Source organism: Opisthocomus hoazin, chromosome Z (genome assembly GCF_030867145.1).
Source record: "Opisthocomus hoazin isolate bOpiHoa1 chromosome Z, bOpiHoa1.hap1, whole genome shotgun sequence".
Taxonomy (NCBI): domain Eukaryota; kingdom Metazoa; phylum Chordata; class Aves; order Opisthocomiformes; family Opisthocomidae; genus Opisthocomus; species Opisthocomus hoazin.
Window position 1 is genome coordinate 20,638,827 of NC_134454.1, and position 22,477 is coordinate 20,661,303.

The following is a 22,477-nucleotide window of genomic DNA, read 5'->3' on the forward strand; positions in this document are numbered from 1 at the left end:
CATAGCTCTTGCTACTGCTTTCACTGTCTCATGATCATAGGTTGCATGCTGTGAAAATCACTACATTTGAGATCACAGAAGCTCTCAAAAGACCACTAAATATACTGCGAAATCTTTTAAGAACCGTTGTAGTAGACATAGTTAGAAGACAGAATCAATGATAGGCACATTCTCTTAATCTGCCCCTCAAACATACGCATGTTTTCTTTCTCTGTATTTCCACCAATCAGACCATGCGAATGCTTGCTCTTCATGGAAGTATGAGCATTCACTGAAAGCAAAGCTACAAGAAAATGTAAATGCTTTCTTTTCCATTAAAAATGAGAAGCTTGAGACCATTTCAGACTTGAGGGGTTTAAGTAGCTACAGAGTTCATAAGAATATTTGTGGATATTCACACTTCGATAAGTCACAGACACTAGAGAAGGCACTGCCATGCACCGACAGAGCTGAAGGAAGTGTATTTCGATATGAACATATGAATACAATGATTCCTGACATTCAGGGGTAGAGAAATAATTTTCCAGCACAAAGTTCTATCATTCAGGCTTAAAAGCCCCTTCAGGTGATTCTGAACACATGAGCCATCTGTTACAGGCCATCTGAGATTATAAGGACAAAATGCAGATCAGGAAAGAGACTGCAAACTAGTAATAGGCAGATGCACATAGGAATTATGCTGAATCTGGAACAGGAAACAACAGCAGTATGTAATAAACTTCTTGCTCTGGTTTTCTTAATAATAATTGTCTTTTACAGACAAAACTTTCTAATGACATGTTCAGATGGTCTTTCTTGAAAAATAAAGTATCTCTAAAATGATGTTGAATAATAACAATAATTATGCAATAAAAAGGGTAGTGCCAGTTATTGGTGCTAGAAACTACCTTAAAACCGATCAGGTTTTTAGGGCCTCAGACATTCCAGCTAATGTTCTGTATCCAAGCAGTTGTTACTCTGAAGTCATTTTCCTTTTTGAAACAATGCCTTGCCATCTAAAGATTAGACTGACTTGAGTCTAAAGATCATAAGTACTGACACTAGTACATGAGATTGTAATGCAAAGATTTAAAAAAAAATCAGAACACAGAAACACATATTTAGGCCTTATTTGAACAAGATTTGGTCAAATGTCACTCATTCACTTTGGTCTAACTCTACATGAAAGATTAAAAATACACACTCCTATTCAGAAATACGGCTGAAAATACAACAGTTTAAGGTTTTATATTTGCTTTCAGAAAGGCACTGAATTTAATAGGATTCCAAATTCTGAAAGAATGGAGCACCCAGCCCCAGGTAGACAGAATCTTCTGTGTCTCACCAAATGTATTCTCCAAACAATTAATCACTTCTGGAAATTTTGGTTCTTTGAATCCATTTTTCACTACAGAAAAAAGAAGGTTTGTATGCAGTGGTCTCTAGTAATGATTTATGGAAGATAAACATCTGTGAGTATGTAAAGGCAAAGATGTTGTGTTTAGTTTGGAGAAAAGGAGGCTGAAGGGAGACCTTATCGCTCTCTACAACTACCTGAAAGGAGGCTGCAGCGAGGTGGGTGTTTGTCTCTTCTTTCAAGTAACAAGTGATACGACAAGAGGAAACAGCTTCAAGTTGCACCCAAGTGAGGTTAAGATTGGATATTAGGAAAAATTTCTTCACCGGAAGGGTAGTCAAGCATTGGAACAGGCTGCCCAGGAAAGTGGCTGAGTCACCATCCCTGGAGGTATTTAAAAGATGTGTAGACATGGTGCTTAGGGACATGGCTTAGTAGTGGACTTGGGAGTGTTAGGTTAACGGTTGGACTTGATGATCTTAAGGGTCTTTTCCAGCATAAATGATTCTATGATTCTGATTGTTTGATTGTTGAAGCTCATCTGAACCAAGTATTCAGAGTTTAAAAACTAGGTAGAAAATGATCACTTCTGCAGTGCAGCAGAATTCTGTCTAAGGTCTTAATTACAATAGCCTTGAAAAAGAAGATCCAAACAGGATTTGGAGACAACATAAATGAACTTTAGGCTAATCAATTCATAACAAGCTTTAGTCCTCTAGTAAGTCTGCAAATCAACCTTCATTACATCCTTACTTTTAAAACTTCTGAGATATGATTAGTAGGCCAGAGTTAATACTGAAAGAGAATTGATAATTAAAAAGATAACCCCCAAGCTGTTTCCATTCTGATCTTTATGACAGAGTGTGGTATGGTTATTAAAACAAAAGGAAACAGATATTAAAAAGAATCTTGGGCATCTCTGAAATGTGTTCTCTATCTCATCTTTCATCTTCATCTATACAAGCCAAGAACAGTTCAAAACTATATTGCTGGCATCAGTGTGAGATGCCCTTTTTGAACTATTCCTAACAGCATGGAAAGCGGGGTCTTACTGAATTCATTTTGAAGGATGACTCTGTCAAGCAGTTAAGTACAGCAACATTTTCCAAAAAGGTCTTTAAAAGGTTTGTATGAATGGAACCAAGGGGAAAAGTGAATGGGCTGACTACTTTTTGCATCATCCTCTTACTGTACTCAAGGCTGATCACTGTGCAGCCTGAATAATCCTTTCACTGAACAAGATATTACATTACAGTATGAAGAACATATTGAAAAATTCAGCTTACTATTCAAGTGCTCTAATGAAGATTTTCTATTTTCTATTGCTCATATAAGAGAGCTATCTCTTTTAGCTGATATGAATATTATGTAAGCAATTGGTGAAACAAAATAATCCAAAGAGTGAAACATCAGAGCAACAAAATTCTATTACGTTTGTGGTTCACCTGAAAGCCAGAAGTTAACGGATAAAACAGCACGAATATGAGAAAAAGTACACTGGAGAACATTTCGAGGACCTTAAGAGGTTTCAGTTTGGATTTTGATTTTTGAATGGAATTTCAAGTCATGGTGAGCTTTCTACTTCTAGTTTAATACCTGGGTAAAATTATTCATCTTACAAATGTATCTCATACATTTTCTGTGTTATTAACCAGAAAGATCACCTAGAAAAAACTTCTACTACCAACATGCGCCATTCAGGAGCCAGTTGTATCCATGAACTTCTTTAGAAAACAGGAGAAGCTCTGTAAATGATGCAAACTGTAAACCATAATATTTTCTTTCAGAGAAACCTGTCTGAAGAACTTAAATTTTAAGATGTATTTCTCACCATAAATGAGAACTGGTCTTGAGTCTTTCACCATTATATCCTAAATAGGGAAATGCAGGATCGTTTCCCTAGACGATGCTAAATTCGTTCACTGACCTTTTCAAGCCTGAAATTCCTTGAAAGAACTTCCTGCACTGAATTAATAGGTTGCAGCGCTAAACCAAACACGAACTAATCATTGCATTTTGAAAACAATATATAAAATTTTAATTTTGCAAGGAAAGCTTCTAACTCAAAATGTCAATAGCCATTCTCTACACGTGGCATAGTCCCTCTGTCTGTATTAAGAGAAGAATCATATGACGTAGTAATGTATGTCTTACCTCAAGCACAAAGCAAATGAACTAAGCAAATAAAGTCAAATTACAGAGCTGGAATATAGTTATGACTAAACCACTTGCTATACACTTGCCTCAGGGAAACGGTATTTTTGAGAAAACTACTATTCTACCCTAACAGCTAAGAGAAACCACTTCATTTATGGACACAGAACGATAACACAAAAAACTGGACGGTTGCCTTGAAAAATATTTGGGGCAGTACCAGGTATTGCCATATCATTTCAGGCAAGAGTCTAGTGTAAACAGCTCTTGAAAGCTTACAGTGGAAGAAACTGGACAAAATATCCTATGGAGTTTGCTCCATTCATGACATTGTATTTTTGAAGTTCTTTAACAGTTTAACATAAATCATCTTTGCTGCAAAATTTATTTCTTCCTCCTAGAACCCCACAGGCATGGAAAATGGTTGGTTGCCATGAAATTTTTAACAGCCTTTCACACACTGGAAGACTATTATGTTTTCCTTCACTCTCTTATATATAAAACAAATCCAATTCTTTCTGACTTTGCCCATGCATCATTTCTCCAACCTTTGATCATTATTCTTCTCTCCTACATTCTCTGTAATTCACCAACATCTTTTCACACAGGGTATTCATTCTGTGTGTCCTCCACTCCAAACCTGTATAACCAGACATAGATTCATAGAATCACAGAACATTGGGTTGGAAGGGATCTTAACGATTACCCGGTTCCAACCTCCCTGCCATGGGCAGGGACACCTCCCACTAGACCAGGCTGCTCAAAGCCCCATCCAACATGTCCTTGACACTTCCAGGGAGGGGGCATCCACAATTTCTCTGGAAAACCTGTGCCAGTGCATAACCACCATCATGGCAGAGAATTCCTTCCTTATATCTATTCTAAATCTACCCTCTTTCAGTTTAAAGCCATTACCCCTTGTCTTGTCACTGCACGCCCTCATAAAAAGTCGCTCTCAAGCTTTCTTGTAGGCCTCTTCAGGTACTGGAAGGCTGCGCTAAGGTCTCTCCATAGCCTTCTCTTCTCCAGGCTAAACAGCCCCAACTCTCTCTGCCTTTCCTCACAGGAGAGGTGTTCTAGCCCTCTGACCATTTTTGTGGCCCTCCTCTGGACCTCCTCCAAGAGATGCATATCATTGTTATGTTGTGGGCCCCAGAGCTGGATCCAGGAGTCCAGGTGGGGTCTCACCAGAGCTGAGTAGAGGGGCAGAATCACCTCCTTCAACCTGTTTGCCACACTTCTCTTGATGAAGCCCAGGATATGGTTGGTCTTCTGGGCTGTGAGCGCATATTGCTGAGTCACATTGATCTCATTGTCAATCAACACCCCCCAGGTCCTCTTTGGCAGGGCTGCTCTCCATCCATTCTCTGCCCAGCCTTTATGTGTGCTTGGGGTTGCCCTGACCCATGCACAGAACTTTGCACTTGGCCTTGTTGAACTTTACGAAGTTTGCAAGGGCCCACCTCTCAAGCCTGTCAAGGTCCCTCTGAACGGCATCTGCACTATACAGCTTGGTGTCACTGGCAAACATGACATGCCAAAACTACTTTCAGCCTATGTAGTGGCATTACAGCATTTCTATTCACACAGTATTAACCCTGCTTATAGTATGGCATTTCACAGCTATTTTGCTGAGTGACATAATAGTCTCAAGTTTTATCTGAGGCACCTCTGCACAGCACTTCCACATGTAATGTGCCTAGAAAAAGAAACTTTAACCTTTATTGGTGAGTGCAGTCTGTATTAGTACATATCTAGGATTAGGTTCTTACATGACTTAAGCACCTATGACCATCTGGTGAACACATGGTCTATTTGATTTTGGACTTTTTTTTTTGCCAGCTCTCTCATTTATTCTTCTTCTGACTCATATCTTAGCATGCTGAGAGCTCTAAAGAAGTGAAATAAAATTCTGACAGTACATTATTGATACCAAAGTTATTGGTTTGCCATTAAAATTAGAGAGTGAACAATGACAAAACCACACATTTAATTCTTCTTTAGTAAAACAATACAATTCAGTATGAAAGAATGCCATCTGTACCACATGCCCTATCTGCTAATATGTCTGCTGGAAGAGATGTTAACTTACCTCTTACCAGACAAAGACATGAATATTTTTCTTATTGCTGCAAAATGTAGCTAAAATTTTTATTTATATTTTCCTATGTTTAAATACATATTTCACAACTGTAAAAAAAACGTTTTTTACATATCTGTGCTGCCCAGTACAAAGAATCAGTGCAGTTTTTATGCATGAATCAATTACATTTTATCTAAATACAGTACAGTACAGGTGCACTTGAAAGCATATTGATATAACATGTATTAAATCATTAACTGCACTTATTAATGACTTTTCTACTCATATTAGTGAAGATGTCTTACTGTCACTTATTTTCAATCCAGTATTTTGACAGGTAATAGCTCCAATATTAGCTGTCACAAAATACTTAGCACAAAAGATCTGAAATTTGCTGCTGAAGCCCTGCAAAACACATGGAAAACTATCTCAACCACAATCACATAAAACTGCTTCACAGCCTGTATTTGTCTGAAGGATCTCTAGGCATTTCATACAGACAAGGAAATAACATTCTTAGTTTTCTTTGCCTATTATTTATAGTTTTGCATGTACTATTGCTTTTTCTTAGCTATGAGGTCAGCTACATTAGACATCAGTGCTTACTCTGCCATCAACAAATGAAGATTCACTAAAAAAGTTAGCAATTTGTGCATTTGGAGTAGAAGAATTTAGGGTTCTTCCCAGACCCACCTTTCTGTTTTCCATGCCTATAGCAAGAAATCTTTGGTGGCCAGAAGTTTGTTTCAAAGTTATTCTTACTAAAGAGTCCCAAGTTACAATTACACTTTCCACCATGCTTATGTAAATGTGTTTGTTTTTTTATACTACCTGAATCTGAAAAAAGCTTCCCTGATTTAATATGTGCCACTCAAAAAGAAAAAAATGAACAAAACAAAACCAAACACATAAAACAAAACAAAACCCCAAAATTATTTTACTCTGATTTCCACCTTCAAGACACACACGTTCATCTAGTTGATATTTCTACTGTCACACAATCTCTATTTTTCTAACATATGGGATAGTCTATAAATCTATACAAAATGAATTTAAAGACTCTGAGTGTTCTGATTTGGGGAGATTCAGACCTGTTGCATGACATTTGTAACAACAGAAGTAGCTATTTAGAATGACAGCAACCTCACAAAAAGTCCCCCTGGCTTTTCTTGGGACAGTGCTAGCTCTCCTGACTCTCTTGAGTATTAGCGTCCAGTTGAGAAAAGCTAAGTCCATGGACTTTTAGCTATCCTTAGATGTTCTTATGGAACTGATACAGGACCCATGCAAATAGTCCCACCTGTTTCAATACTGGGGAACAAAACCTGAGACAGGATACATGACTTTTCTACTGGGTTTGTTTCTAATTCCCCCTTCACAATGGAAACTCAGGATTCAAGATGTTAAACTTTGACAAATCAAGATGATTATTCTATGCTTATATTTTTATATATTCTTGGCTTATAATATTAACGATGATATCCAGTTCCTGACAGTGAAATGAGTGGATCAGGCTAACAGAATGCCACAAATGTAGTTTCATCCTGTATTCACTTAGTCATTAGCAAATTTGAATGAAGCTGATAGTATCAGTATGAAAACTAAAGTCTTCCTTATCAGTATAGAAGTTCAGAATCTGGCCCATATTTGAATAATTGCTACGGTCTTTATGTTGTCATCTAGCTTTTACCTGACTGGTGGTTTTTGACAGAAGATGCTAATCCTAAGCACTATGGTCTCAACATAGAAAATATTGCCAATGAGTTTAAGGAGGGAGGTAAGTATTTTCTATCAGTTCCAAAACAACATAGTAAGTGTATTAAAAATGAGGCATTACATAGCAAAGAAGGAAAGGATTGAAATCTCTTTCAAGTGGATGATACACAACAGTATCCTATCCGAAAATAGGAAGCAGGACTAAATGTTTCCTGTTCGAGGCAAGATTATCTTTTGCTATACAGTGAGACTCTCTATCACCATCTGATTCACATCATTCACTACAGCACACGAGTTCTCAAAACATTCTATTCATTCAGAGGATCTAAAAAGAAAAAGAAAAAGCAAATCTGCACTGATGGAGGTGGAGAGGAAGACAGACGAGTGGGGAAGAGAAGTATCACATCAAGGCTGTACGTGCTTTACAGCTTTCTTTAGGGTAACATACAACTGCTTTTTTAATCTCTAATTTGCAACCTTCAATATCATTCTTTTATTTTATTTAGATTAAACTCATGTATGTGACAAATATGCTACCAACACTGTTTCATGCACTGCCTGTGTGTATATCCTTTTTGATACAAATTATGTGCATGGTAGCTGAACGATAGGACTAAATTTCTCTCTCTAGTCTGGTTTAGGTCAAGTGAGATTCAGGTGATGACATTTCATACAAAACCAATAAAGTGTGAAAGGTTATGAGTGAAAGAGCTTCTCTTTTCCTGCAGCTTCCTTTTAGGCAAATAAATGAATAATGAATTCACTGTAACATCATCATTTGATGTACTCAGCTGTAAAATATGTACATTTTCAAAGCTGAAGTTAGTCAGACATCTAACACATGCTAATGAACCATCTTTGTTTTCTGCAGATGCAATTAAAATCCCCATCTTTATCTATGCAGTCCAGGTTAAAAAGGCTGATATCAAGCTGCAGGACTACATAATGAAAAAAGCAAGCTAAACAGAAATGACGACATGGAGATGGAAATTAGATGAAGTCCCAGAGGGAAATGATCTTGCCTTGCAGCAGGAATAATGATCAGGCTGCCAAGACACAAAAGCAATCAAAATGGAATAGAAGGAAAGAGAGAAACGAAATTAGCAAAGGTCTTCATCTCTAATGGTATGCAACAGTGTTTGCATTTCATGTCTGAACTTTCATTTGGTCTCCTGCTATAAGGACATGCTACATAAAAATGATAGCATGAGAAGAAATAACAACGAAATGTTGTCATTGTATTCTTTTTGCACACAGGGATTCCCACTGCTGCATCACTATCAATATAATTAATTGCATTATGTGTAGCTACTGTATTAGGAGAAGAGGTACTGGTATGCCATATTCACAGAGTTGCAGACTCTAAGATTGGAGCTGCATTACGTACTGGATAGACGGTCTCTAATGCTCTGCACTGAGTGAATCAAACTCACTTGACCTATGAACACAGAATGAGCTAAATTATCCACAAAAAGTATGCGAACATAAGTATTGAATGCACAGACAATCCATTGACTAGATTGTCTGGTCTCTCATTACACAGGGAATGTACTGCTCCTGAATGCTAATCACTTGTGGAGGTGATTACTATTCTGATCAGTGTTTTTTTAGGGTGCAGTCAGCAAAGGCTAGAGCTAGCTTAAAACTCTGCTAAGCAATTATTGGAGAGAATGAGTAGAATTTCATTTAGTTACATCAAAACATCTTTCTAGACAGTCGCTGTCTGTGGCCTGCAGTATTAAGATAAACTCAAGTATTTAAGTACACCTTCTGCAATATGCTGCTTATTAGGATCAGATTTTTTCTTAGCACTGATGCTATTTAGCAGCAACTTTATTATATAAGAAGTAATTAGCTAAGAAATGGGCAAAATTTCATTTCCTTAATTCCAAATAACTGTCAGTGCTTCAACTAGACAAGTCCTGAAGACTAAAGATAACATTAACATTTCTGATAAAATTACCCTGTGCTATGTACTAATTGCCATCAGGTATATACAGGCAGTGATGTTAATGTAGGCTGAATTTATGTGGAAAGTGATTCTATAATTAGAATGCTATACATTGCTTGAACTGAAAAAAACCTAGACTATTTTTAAAAAGTGATGAAATTGTAAAAGAATATATATATATATGTATCTCTGTACTTTGGTAAGCCTCCAGAAAGGGATGACTGTTGCCAAGAGCTGCAACAAATTATGTAATCATTGTAACTATATGTAACCAAGCATGTGAAAAGAACACCAATGCCAACACAGTACAGCATTAGGTTTTACAGTGCCTTCCCACTTGTTCCAAGCGTACACATGCAAACTTATGTTCATTTTGGAATGGAGCTCATCCATGAGTTACTGAAATATCAACTATCATCCTGTTACCTCCATAAGATACTTTTTACAGATTTAAATGTTTTTCTGGATGATAAATCTCCTCTCCTCCTCCCTAGTCTCCTTGCCTCTATCTGAACTGTTCTTGATCCTCTGTATTTATGGCATTTTTGAACACGTTGCACAGTGCCTTAGGTACCTTGGCTTTTTCTATTGCTAAGGCCCTTCCACCTGCAACCCCACAGCCTGCCTCCCACTGGCAGCTCCCTAACCCCTCAAACAAGCTCCTAGGACAGTGTACCCCAGAATGCCTGTGGAAGTATTTTTTTTGTGATGCTCTTGTTTGCTATTCATCTCTTGGACTTATACTTGCAAACCCTGATACTGCTGTTATGGCAGGCTCCCAAGGGAAGTGATTGCCACTGATGTTAGAATCACCCCTTCTTTCTCCCCTTTCCTGATTTCTACATTTGGTTGTAGCTTCTGGTTCACACTACAGGACTCATTAATGTGTTTGCAGAAAGCTCAGCTATGAACAAGCCACGTAAGCACCTTCCCCTAGTCAACACGTGCTCCCACCAGTGATAACAGCATCATAAGCAGGAACAACCCATGAGGAGTTTGAGCACTTCTTGACATAAAATATAGAGTTATTGTGGGAAAAATACAATGGGGGAACCATCTGCTCTACTGGAGAGGGTGCTGAGGGCTGGACATTTACTTTTCTTTCTCACTGGCAACTGAGAAGTGTTTTTCCTTTTCCTTTTTTTCACCATCTCTCTCTTCTTCTTTTCTTTTTTCTTACGTTTCACTCCATCCCTCCTCCCACCAGTAACATCAACCTTTAGAATTGATGAATCCCATCGTGTACGGACTTGCTCATAAATTTTCATGCAACACATAGTGATCTGTCACTACTTTCCACCACTTTTCTTACTATGTAAGAAAAAAGTACTATTACTTTTGATTTCCCCTCACACGCAGCACATCTTTTACTGTAACACTTCTGTTATTAGACTAGCATCCTTACACTTTACTTTCCTAATTTTACTTTCCCCTGTAAAACTGAATTTAAAATATCTCCGCTAATTTTGTATTCTATTACTGCATATGCTGTTGCAGAGTTTTCCTAGCACCCGGCATGTGCTAAAAAAAAATTCTAATATTTCTTAAGCAAATCCAAATCCTCACTGATCTTAAGTAATATTTCATCTATACCATATAAAACTGAAAATTGAATGCTGTTTACATACATTAACTTCCTCATAACAGGATGATATAATCATATTCTTGATACCACAGGGGAAGTAACATTTTCAGTCATCTCCTAGTATTTCCAGTGTGATTGAAACAGCAAAAACAAACAAAAAATCACTACAGATCAAGACATTTCAAGTTTTTATAGAGTACAAAAAACCCTACAAAATAAACGGCCTGACTTGGTAATTTCACAGTGGAACTAACATTTCCTATATAAGTGATTTTCACAACATGGACACTTCTAACTGGTGGCAACCTAAAAAAAAAAAAAATCAGTTCTTGTGCATATACAGGAGGCAGACAAACATACAATCTTATGTGATTACTCAGGTATAATGTTATTAACATTTTATATGCTTTCCTTACCCTCGACCTCTCCTCTAGTTTTGTCATCATGACGACAGTCGCACCCCGTTGCTCCCACATCATTCTCCAGAAGTCACCGAAGGTTTCTGGCAATGCCCCTTGCGTTGCTATATAAGCATTCTGCTTTCTGTATCCATCTATGTAGTTGGCGTTGATATAGTCACTGCCTGGTATGCCTGCAAAGAGAGAAGAATGAAAACATGGGGCAGTATTTCTGTGCTGTCCTATAGCACAAGGGTTAAAAAAATCATGTAACGCAGCTGGATCACTGATCTTAGCTTGCTGCATGCCAGGTAGTAAATGGGTACTTGCAAGCGAGTGTACGCCATTTGTGGAGCTGAGGGGTATGACGGTCTCTCTGGGAATAACCATTGTTTTGAAACAAAGGGCTCCATCTGATAAGGAAGTATAAAAGAAGCCTGAAATTCTGTAGCAGACTGAGACACGTGAGAGTGGCAGCATTTAAAAGCTGGTCTGACACTGCTTGCTGTCACACACCAGTATGGCAGCCTCTGTCTGGGCCAGACAGGGAAGCCTCTCCATCCGATTCCCTGAGTATGCTTCTGTTGAGCTCACTGCATTTCTTTTAAATATAGAAAAAGGGTTAATGTTGTCAGACTACTAATATTACTGCTATATTCATAGTTCCCATTAAACAGGAGGCTAACTATGAGCTTTATTTTAACAAAATATGTAATTCAGGTCTAAGAAACAATGGAATCTGCTATATGGTGTGCGCATGAAATAAAGACCTCTACAGGTCTGAATAAAAATTAAATGCATGAAAATGAGGTGCAGTCCAAGACCTGTGGGCACATTGGACCTACAATATCAATTGCTCGAGGCTCAGGTATGTTGGACAAGACTTAAAGGTGGATGTGTTCACCAGACATGGTACCTTTGAGCCACTTGGAAGCGAGCCACCTCCTAACTGGAATCTGTTTAACCGAGGGTATGCAGTGCCATGTTTGTACTGAGAGCTGGACCATAGCATGCTACCTGCCAAGGTAAAGGAGAAGTATTGGCTGTAGTGTAGATCATGTCACTAGTCTGGACTAGTAAGGCAGCCGCACTCACAGGAAGGGGTAAATACGAACATACAGGTCTCAGTCCCATCCCTGTCAGATTCAGCAGTGTAGTGTCCAGCTTATGGCCAGTTAAAGCTCCCTGGCTTATTCTAAAGCTGTGACTATTTTTATTCCACAAAGCAACAGCGTTCAATTTCTTTGGCTATGAAACACAATAAATTATAAAATATGTTTAAAGAAATGTTTCTCAAGCTTTCTGTCAGAAACTGAACCTACAAATCTGTTCTGATGTATTATGTCCTGCTGGTGACCCCAGACCAGGAACTGTCGGGGCTGCACACTCCTGCCTTTCCTGACAACCCATGGCATATATCTGAAAATGTCTTCCAAAATAATTCAAATTTGAATGGAAAGTAAAAGTACCTCTTCTGACACTTTTGTTGGTTTGTTTGTTTTTAGCTACAATTTGAAGAGTTTCTCCACTCATTCTTGGTAAGGTTAGCATTTCATTCCACTACCTACTTACTAATGAACTAACCCACTGACTAACTGTGACACTAATTAAGACCCAATATAATCTTGAAATGATTCAGATTATGTGTTACTACAGTTGTAGTCTGTCATAAAATTTTGCCTTTAAGCCCAAGAAAGCTTAATAGGTTTTCTTGCTTTATAAGTTCAAACTATATTTAAACATAAATTTTAATTTGATTTGACCTTCTGTAGAATTAAAGGAAAAATCAGACAAAATATTTCAGGGAAGGAAAGAGTTTATAACTTCAGGGGTACAAGAGAGGCAGCAAATGGCACTCCTCAGGCAAGATGCATGGATGGACACAGAAAGACTGGCTGACTATGATTAAAATGGATTGAAAGTCTCTTCTGGGAGAAAAATAAAACAAAATCAAAAAACTTTAAGCTTGCATAGCTTATAGCTTAAAAGTACGATTTCCCTCCATGAAAGGCAGAAATTGGAGTTCAAAAGCCTCACTACTGTAGACTTGAATGTTTTTCACACGACACTTCTTATTGTGGATATTGGAATTAATGACTTAGAAAATAGAACTGCTAGGCACAATGCTGTACTTTCTTCCTTTATCAAGATAATAAAACATTTTTTCACAGAACAGATGAGAAAGAAAAATGAAGCCAACAGGAGAAATCTACACCAACTGGGTATTATTACCAAAGGAACTGAGAAAGCTGGTAAGAAATGTTTTCTGCATATATTAGGATTATATTATGATGCCTGGTATCATACTTTGAAGCATATGTTATAAATAAAAGCCTGAGGAAAAAACGAAAAAGAAAAACAACACTTTGTAAAGTGGTTAAATGATCTTCCGGGAAAGCTGTCCTCTGGAGCTGATACTGCACAAGCTCAGTGTGAAAATTAAGCATAAGAAGTAATGCAAACTGTGCACTAAAGCATGATCTTTACAAATCTTAGCAGCCAATCCTAGTAACTGATGTAAAAAAATCCAGAATGTCTAAAATTGTAAATACTCTACTTACTAACTTGTATTAAATTTATTGATAAATCATATTAAAATAAAGAACTTCAAAATTAAATTCTAATCCTTTAAATTAGAATGAAGAAAAGCTTCCAGATTATACCTTCCTTGATCACAGACGCAAGCAGGAAAGAATTAAGATTAACAATTACTGATATTTGCAAAAAGGATTTCTTCCCAGCTAGGTTAAAGTGGAAATTTCCACTATATTTCTCTACTTGCCTTTTATCACGAGGACACAAAAAGTCCTGTATGTTCTTTAGTCAGAAAAATCCTTTTACAAGGCAACTCAGCCTCATTGTGCATGAGAAGGATGTTGCTGGGGCGTGGTCAGGAAAGTTCATTTACCACGGGACTTGAGCAACTGTTAGCAACTTAAACAATGCAGTTTCAGGAAAAACTAGGTGCTGCTCCAACATTTTGCACTGTGAGAAGATTTTCATCAAGAGTTTATCTCTAGAAGAAGACAGTACTCTATAAGGTTATATCTCTACTGAGACCGAGAGAACAGGATTCACAAGGCTCAGCTTCATTGTCTCTCTCACTCACAGTACCCATTAGGTGTTTTCTTTGTTCTCCATCCATTCTCGTAGTCCCTTCAAGTATTACACCCATTTCTCACACTGAGTCTCTTTTCATCACTGTTTTCATGCATGACATTGGTTTCACATCCTGTTCCAAAATCCTTTTGTATTCTGTAATACCATTTCCCCACTCTCACTTTCTGTCTCACACTTTGCAACACCAGTTTTTGCTTAATCAGCTATGTCCCCACAACACATAAACTTCAAGTCCTCTAGGGAAGGTGTCTTATCACAAGAGGCCTAATGAAGTGTGTGCAGTTTAAAAGTAACATCTACAAAACCTGAACATGTGTAAATATCTACACTGACCAAGTAGAAACAATTATCAAAGGCAAATAAATCTAAATATTAAAAAGTCACTTTCTGCAATGACTTTTCTGGCCACAACCTCATTCTGAGCTCAGAAAGCTGAACAACTTGCTGTCAAGTCTAATACTGCAAAAACAATCAAATGACAACTAGTTTGACTGCAGCACAATGAAATTCTGCAAACTTTTCTTAGCTGCCGTAGCTTGAAGGCAACATACCCACAAGCACAGCAGCAATTGCCATCATTACTTAAATTTGTGTTTAATAGTTAGGAGAGGCCAGCTGTTCCGTAAAAACATGGGTCAAGAAAGGGACAAAGCAACCAAATTCTGCCTTCAGTAATATTGATATGAACCTTAACTAAGTCTATTGGCATCAGTGGCGTTTGCTACAGCTTTAGGATGCCATACCTGAAGTGTAAATGTAGGGTAGTCCACACAGTATAAACTGACTTTTAAAAGTTTCATGAAGGCAGAGAGACAGTTTCTGCACAAAAAGTCAGCTAAAGACTGAGCTTCCAGATCGTAATTCTACCATAGCTATTTCCTCATAGCCTTTTCAACTATGGTGATGAATGACCAGAGTTTGCAATCTCCTTGTTCTGCCAGACAGCAATAGAGCACAATGGGGGAAGAATCAGATGAGCAGAGCATAAAGGACATCCCAGTTTCAAATATCTCAAGAGAACAAAGCAGTCCAGATTTTACAGAGTAAGAGTGAATGAGCAATGAAACATAATTAGCCAATGCCACAATTAAAGTGCAAAAGATAAAAAAATGAACTCTATAGCTCCTGATTTATGCTGAGACTGTACTCGTGAACTGAAATGACAATACAGCTTGCTGCAACATAGACTCAGATCCACAAAGCTAATAATGTAAATGTCAGAATTATTCCCTTGACTTTCTGAAGACAGTTATAATCTTAGATAGCTATAATTAGACTTCACGTTTTATTCACAAACTGAAATCAAATAATGAAATTATTTCAAGCCTTTACAAGGGCTAAGTACTGAACAGCCTTTCTATTTAAAACAAATTAAACCATAAACCTTTGTTTCTGTGCTGCTTCCCTAAGAGATGTGCTCTTAGTCATAAAAAGAGTGTGAACTAATAGGATTAAATTTTGTCACGCTTGTAAACAAGTTTCAAAAATGCAGTGATAAACTCAAAATGCTGACGAATCTGTACAATTGGTTTAAATCAATGACCGATGTTTTGAACTACATCAGAGTGAAAACAAACTAAGGCAGCTACTAGGTGCCACTAAGAACTACTTATGAGGAAGTTTTTGTAACATAAAATCCATACGGTTACGGAGATTATAAAATTCAAATGATTTAAGCACAAATCTGTACTGTAAGAACTCACTGAAAAATGAAGCAGCACAAGACCAATGAAGATTGTGTAGTAATAAATACTGGTAAAATGACAGCTTTTTACAAAGACAGGAAAATTCACTACATATCATCCTAACAATGTAAGGTAAGAAGGAAAAAGAAATGACAGAAAATGAAAACCTACAGATTGCTGGATTGTGTAGGGACCATTAGGACTAGGAGAGTCTGGTGAAGAGGGAAAGGATGAAAGACACGGAGTCTGGAAGTGAAATGTTGAATTATAAAGAATGATGGAAAGAAGGCAATGTCAAAATGGGGGCAGGGGTGGAAGAAGATGCAGAATTAAGCAGGACAGAGAAAGGTATTTTGTAGAGGAGAGAAGACAAATGTTTGAAAGGAAAAGAAAAAGTGAGAAAAATCCAAAAAGCTGAAATGTAGGGATGGAAACTAAGAACTAGGAGCTGTAGAAGATCTGTGGGCAAGATGAGAAACTTGGAAGATAAGAAGCAGAAAGGCAGGCTGGGTAATAGGAGGAGGTCTATTAAGAAAAAGAAAGGAAGCTTGTATTTGTTTTATTTTGTTTTAAAAGTTGTCTAGTACTAAGAAAAGGTACAGAATGAAAGCAAATAGATTATTCAGTGCAGGTCCTCAGAGATGCAGATAACAGCATTGTGCCAGCATGCTGGCCACAATACATTGAGATAGCAGTATGTTGCATGATAGTGCAATGCAGATAACGAAATCCAACATGAAGTCCTCATACTGTGATTACTTTCCTGCTATCTGAAATGATTTAGTGATTCTCCAACTGTTCAACACTGAGTAACACCAAAGTTATCTGTCAAAGCAGTCTTTTCTTGGATGGAAATATTCATTTATACCTCTAAATGACGCACTAAAAGGGCCAACGAGTGTCTCTGCTAATATGAAATAAAATGTTTGATAATTTCTGCAAAGAAGAGTTTCAATATGAGTGCGCAGAGTAAATTGCGAGGTGCCAAATCTTCATTCTTCCTTCAAGAATAAAGCCACTGGACGTTCCACTGAAGCTTTCCCCAGTGGACAGTGTGGGTATATACACAGCAAAAAGTCAGAATTGTTCTGAGCTGATTTCAAGGGTATCAAGAACGACACCGTTTTTGTTAAGTTACAACTATAAGAGCATAAGTAGAGCCATAGGCCAAAATCATTATACCCCTACAACTCGACCTTGACAGACTTGAGAGGTGGGCCTGTGTGAACCTCATGAAGTTCAACATGGCCAAGTGCAAGGTCCTGTGCATGCATCGGGGCAATCCCAAGCACAATTACAAGCTGTGCAGAGAATGGTGTGAGGGCATCCTTGCTGAGAAGGACTTGAGGGTATTGGTTGACAAGGAGCTCAACATGACCTGGCAACGTGCGCTCACAGCCCAGAAGGCCAAGTGTATCCTGGGCTGCATAAAGGGAAGTATGGCCAGCAGGTCGAGGGAGGTGATTCTGCCCCTCTACTTGGCTCTGGTGAGACCTCACCTGGAGCCCTGCATCCAGCTCTGAAGCCCTCAGCACAGGAAAGACATGGACCTGTTGGAGTGGCTCCAGAGGAGGGCCACAAAAATGATCTGAGGGATGGAACACATCTCGTGTGAGGAAAGGCAAAGAGAGTTGGGGCTGTTCAGCCTGGAGAAGAGAAAGCTGTGGGGAGACCCTGCTGCAGCCTTGTAGTACCTGAAGAGGGCCTACAAGAAAGTTGGACAGCAACTTTTTACGCAGGCATGTAGTGACAGGACAAGGGGTAATGGCTTCAAACTGAAAGAGGTTAGATTTAAATTAGATATAAGAAAGGAATTGTTTACTGTGAGGGTTGTGAGGCACTGGAACGGGTTCCCTGGAAGTGCTGAAGGCCAGGTTGGATGGGGCTTTGAGCAACCTGGTCTAGTGGAAGGTGTCCCTGCAGTGGGATTGGAACTGGATAATCCCTAAGGTCCCTTCCATCCCAAACCATTCTATGATCCTGTAACTTGTCTTGGTATTGTGGTTGAGACAGCCACCATGAAGTCCTCCCTATGAAGTCTACTTCACAGAGACTTTGACACCATGAAGTCTACTTCATTGACCTTTCTGTAGCCTGTTACCTCATCACTGAAATACTTCTGTCATTTTTAAGGCACTCCAGGCTTGCAGGGGGAAGGAGCATACAATTACACCAAGTATGTAATTATATATTGTTAGTAGAATGCAACACAAATGCAATGTGAGAGTGCAAATAATTTGTATAGTCCATGACTCTTCAGCAGATATTCAAGAATCTATATAGACCAGAATACTTTCTATATCTAAAGATGATGGCCTACTTCCTCGAGGATAATTTACCAATAACTGGCAATCAGACAAACAAGGGTATTACCAGTTTATTACCTTTTTTTTGACCATTTATATTACAGCAGAGACTTCTAGCTTTAGCAGCATTTTAAAGCCACTAAATTTGTCATCAAACAAAATTACACTGCTGAAATATGATAGATATTACATTTTTTAATCACTAGCATTATGCAAATCCATGCCACATATCGCAGACTTTTAGACTTGGATGTCTCCTAAAAGAACTGGAAAGACTTTTTTCAAATGCAGAATGTTTCATCATTTCTGTTCCAAAGTTTTATTTACTCCTCAGAGGTTTAAGATTACAGACCTAGCAGTTTTAACTTGATCCTCTTTTAATTGGTAAATTCTGCTCTTAAATCCATTTAAATACATACAATATACTTCACCACATATAATTTTCTTTCATGTTACTGTAAAATTCCAAGTGTCTCTCTCAGATACATCAAACACAGCACAACATGTACGATGAGATTTCAAGAACACTGGAAAAAAATTTTGCAAAGTATTTTCTTTCAGGTGGAAATTCAAATTACCATAACCAATCTGAGTTTTCTGTCCAAAAGGACATCCAACGTAATAAAATTTAAACAGTGGTGTGTTTAATAATACAAGAAATATTTCTTGCAAAGTGAGCAATTATGTTGTGTGAGTCTACGCTATATGCAATTACAGACACCAAGAACATCGCAGGGATTCAAAACCAGGTTTGAACATGTGTAACAAGAATTATAAAAGGTACCAAAATAAACACTTGGAAAGCACTACCAAGCCTTGTGTTTCAGGGCTAATGGAATTTTTAAGAGCTTTATATTATCAATGAGTGGAAAGAAGTAATTTCAAATCTCTACCACATGCTTCTTAAGACTTTCTAGGAATAGCTTTGTATTGGCTACTGTCAGAGGCAGGAAGCTGAACAAAATTGGCTGTGCGCCCCATTCTAAAGTAGCAATTACACCATTCCAGTTTTGTGCAACACAGTCAAGAGGCAAAGTGACCATCAATGTAGGATTACAGTTTGGCAGATGCTTAGTTTCTTGTTCATACTTTGCTCTTAAACAGGGACCCAGTGTCTAGGTGTAGAATGGAGCTTCTAATCTTAGAACGAGCACAGTTATTACTCAAACCTCACTGATAATATCAGTCTTCCTATGGCCACCAAAGTATTGCAGATAAGGCCTGTATGTAAAATTCAACAAAATATTCTACCTATAGTTGTAACAAAATGTAATGCTGTCCAAATTTACATCGTGATCCACTTGTATAGTAACATAGGTGAAGGAAATTTTTCTTTTTTTAGACAACACTCAAAGTATTGATTTCCCTGGTAGCATAAAAACAAACGCAGCTGCATCTACTTAAAATGCTAGGCAGATTGCATATTTTCATTGTATGAATATTTACTTAATTTGAAAGAGAACCACTTATTATCAAATACTAAGAGCAATGTATTAAAATTATGAAGGTATACACACAAAATTCCAGAAACACAATCATGTAAAATCCCAGGGGGAAAAAAAGGTATAATTAAATACTGATTTATTACAAATTATGATAGCATAAAAAGGCATTTAGTATTTGATTTAAGTTACTTTTTTCACCAAAAACTGAAGACTGAGAAAATACTTAAAATTATCAAAATCACAGAATGTGTCAAAATCTCCTTTGTGGTTTCACGTCTAACACTGATATTTCAAGGGCTACAATATTTTTCCTTGTTTAGGGTCATTGACTGTTACAGGGTTAGAAATTTTAGCCTCATCATGGTATTTGTTACTTGAAAAAGGGGAATAAAAGATGACATTGCTTAACTGTATGTGGTTCCTGCTCCTTACAAAACTCAGCCCTTTCCTACAGGTACAATGTAGATTTTTTTTCATATTTTTGCTATGTATTATTTTTAAAACTAGTCTAACATACTGTGTGCTTTGATACTTTTAATTACTTTGACTAAATTTTTCTGTTTTGTCTCTTAAATTTTCTTCCCACTCTCTGAATATGTTCATTTTCTTTAAGGGAACCAAATTTCACGGGTCATTTACATGATGGGGAACCTGGCAGAACTTTTTAAGCCCAGATGTGTGATTTACAAACTAAGAAATAAATTTATTTGCAATTACATTTTTTCCTCTCCTTCTTCCCTTCATTACACAACTCGTTTTCCAAACAAAATCCTGCGAAAATCTTGAGTCTTCTGTCAAATAGACTTATTTCTGAGTGAAACATTTTGTTCCAAATAACTTTATACATCAATTCAGAACAGCTGTCCAATTGTTGTTCCTGGCCTTTCCTGACCATGTACTTAGTTCTCTTGTCTGGACCAGTAACACAGAAAAGGATATTTTTCTTGGATTACATCACATATAATACTAATTAAAATATCCTCTATTCAATGCTGAGATAGGTATTTCTAGCAGGTAGCAGATGGTTTCTGTACAGCTATATTCTTCTACAAGGCTATGCGAAAATTTGTAAGCGACGTTACAAAAAAATCCTGTCAGAACTGCTATATGAGCCTCAAAGGTGAAAGAAACATATGCAGATTCCCACATGAAAATTATTCAAGGTGATCATTTACATCTTCTAATATGTTTGAGAAGCTCTTATCTGTGTTATCAAAGCCCACGGCATGCAGCTGCAATAAATAAGGGAAGATCTGAACTTCAATCAGTGGCCTTTTTCTTCACCAAGTAGCTAATATTAAAATGGATTACACTTTTAAATATTGTCCCTCCTGTATCCAGCATCTTCAGGTCTGCAGTAGCCAAAGATAGGCAGCCGCTTATAACTGTAAATTAAAACACCTTACAGTTTAACTTGTAGCATGTTAGGACTGATATAATTATGACCTTGAATACAGTTCCCTACATCTGATGTATCATATGCAAACCCTGTCAGAGTTACTAAAGGCAAATCTTAATTTCATTTGAATTGTTTCATTTAAATATATAATCAATTATATTCTGGCCATTATTAATACCTGACTGTCAACAATATAGAATAAACTGAGAATCTGTCATCATCTTGGGAAGCAGGTTAATCGTAAGGCAGAACCTGTAAGAAAGTAAATCCTCTGAGTGAAAACCAGTGCTTCCCGTTGCTTTAGCACTTGGTAAAACAGACACAATACCCAGGGCTGATCACCCTGGACAGTCTGGTTAAGTTAAAACTCTAAAATATTCATGTTTTTGGAAAGCTTTTTGGCAAAGAAAGATACAATGAAGAGCGCTCATTATACCCCTCTGCCAATCTTTCGTGAAAACAGTGAAACACTGAGGTTCCAACAACATCTGCATGTGGGCATTCGTTTTAACACTCTTGTTTAACATTCAGATTGTAAATGGAAAATGAAAAAAGGGAAGTTTTAACGGAGAGCTTTCAAAAGTCTCCCAGAGAACATAAAGGTGAACTCATTTTTTTCCCCACATTAAGTATTTGGCAACTGAAACTCAATAATCAGATACATTGATAATGTCATTGATTGACAAAACCCTCAATTCATGCTTGGTTACTGCTATGTCTGCTCTGTAGAATTAGTATAAGTAAACAGCAATGATAATTTACTTTATATAATACGTTGGCATGCGCACAGGGATCTGATGCATTCAGTGCTATATGTGACCCTTTGTCAATTGTGGTGCATTTTTATAATGGATAACTGAGAATGAACATCAGGAAAAGACTGTCACCACAACAATTTACAGGAAGTACTTTAATTAACACTTTTTTGTATTACCAGGCAATGATATCAGTTTGTAAAATTATACTGGATTTTAGGATTTAATTAAGTTTAAAGGTCTCCTTACCTTCTATTGCTGAGAGTAGAACACGAGAATGGTCATAGGCAATTACATTCGCGTATCTATTCTTTGGTTTGTTTACTTCCAGGTTAGAGTGCTCCCATGTGAACTGCTGACCAGGATCAATAGACTTCAAAATGGAAAGACAAGCAAAGAAAACAAAACTTTTAGCTAAGGAATATGCACTTATATTTATAATGATTACAAACCATATGCTCCCATATTTTACTCTGGAAATATTTTGCTTTTGAAAGAAAATTATGACTTCAGGACACATTGTAACATATCATATTACATAAAA

The 22,477-nt window shown here is 37.4% G+C and overlaps 1 protein-coding gene across 40 annotated transcripts in view; it reads right to left on the reverse strand.

Moving 5' to 3' along the window:
* PTPRD (protein tyrosine phosphatase receptor type D) overlaps positions 1-22,477 on the reverse strand; it is a 1,391,241-nt gene that overhangs the window by 48,487 nt on the left and 1,320,277 nt on the right. For all 40 annotated transcript variants that reach the window (XM_075446987.1, XM_075446992.1, XM_075447021.1 and 37 more), the window contains 2 exons: positions 22,183-22,306; positions 11,242-11,417 (listed from right to left, as the gene is read on the reverse strand). In XM_075446987.1, the coding sequence (XP_075303102.1) occupies positions 11,242-11,417; positions 22,183-22,306 (300 nt within the window). The remainder of the gene's footprint in view (positions 1-11,241; positions 11,418-22,182; positions 22,307-22,477) is intronic.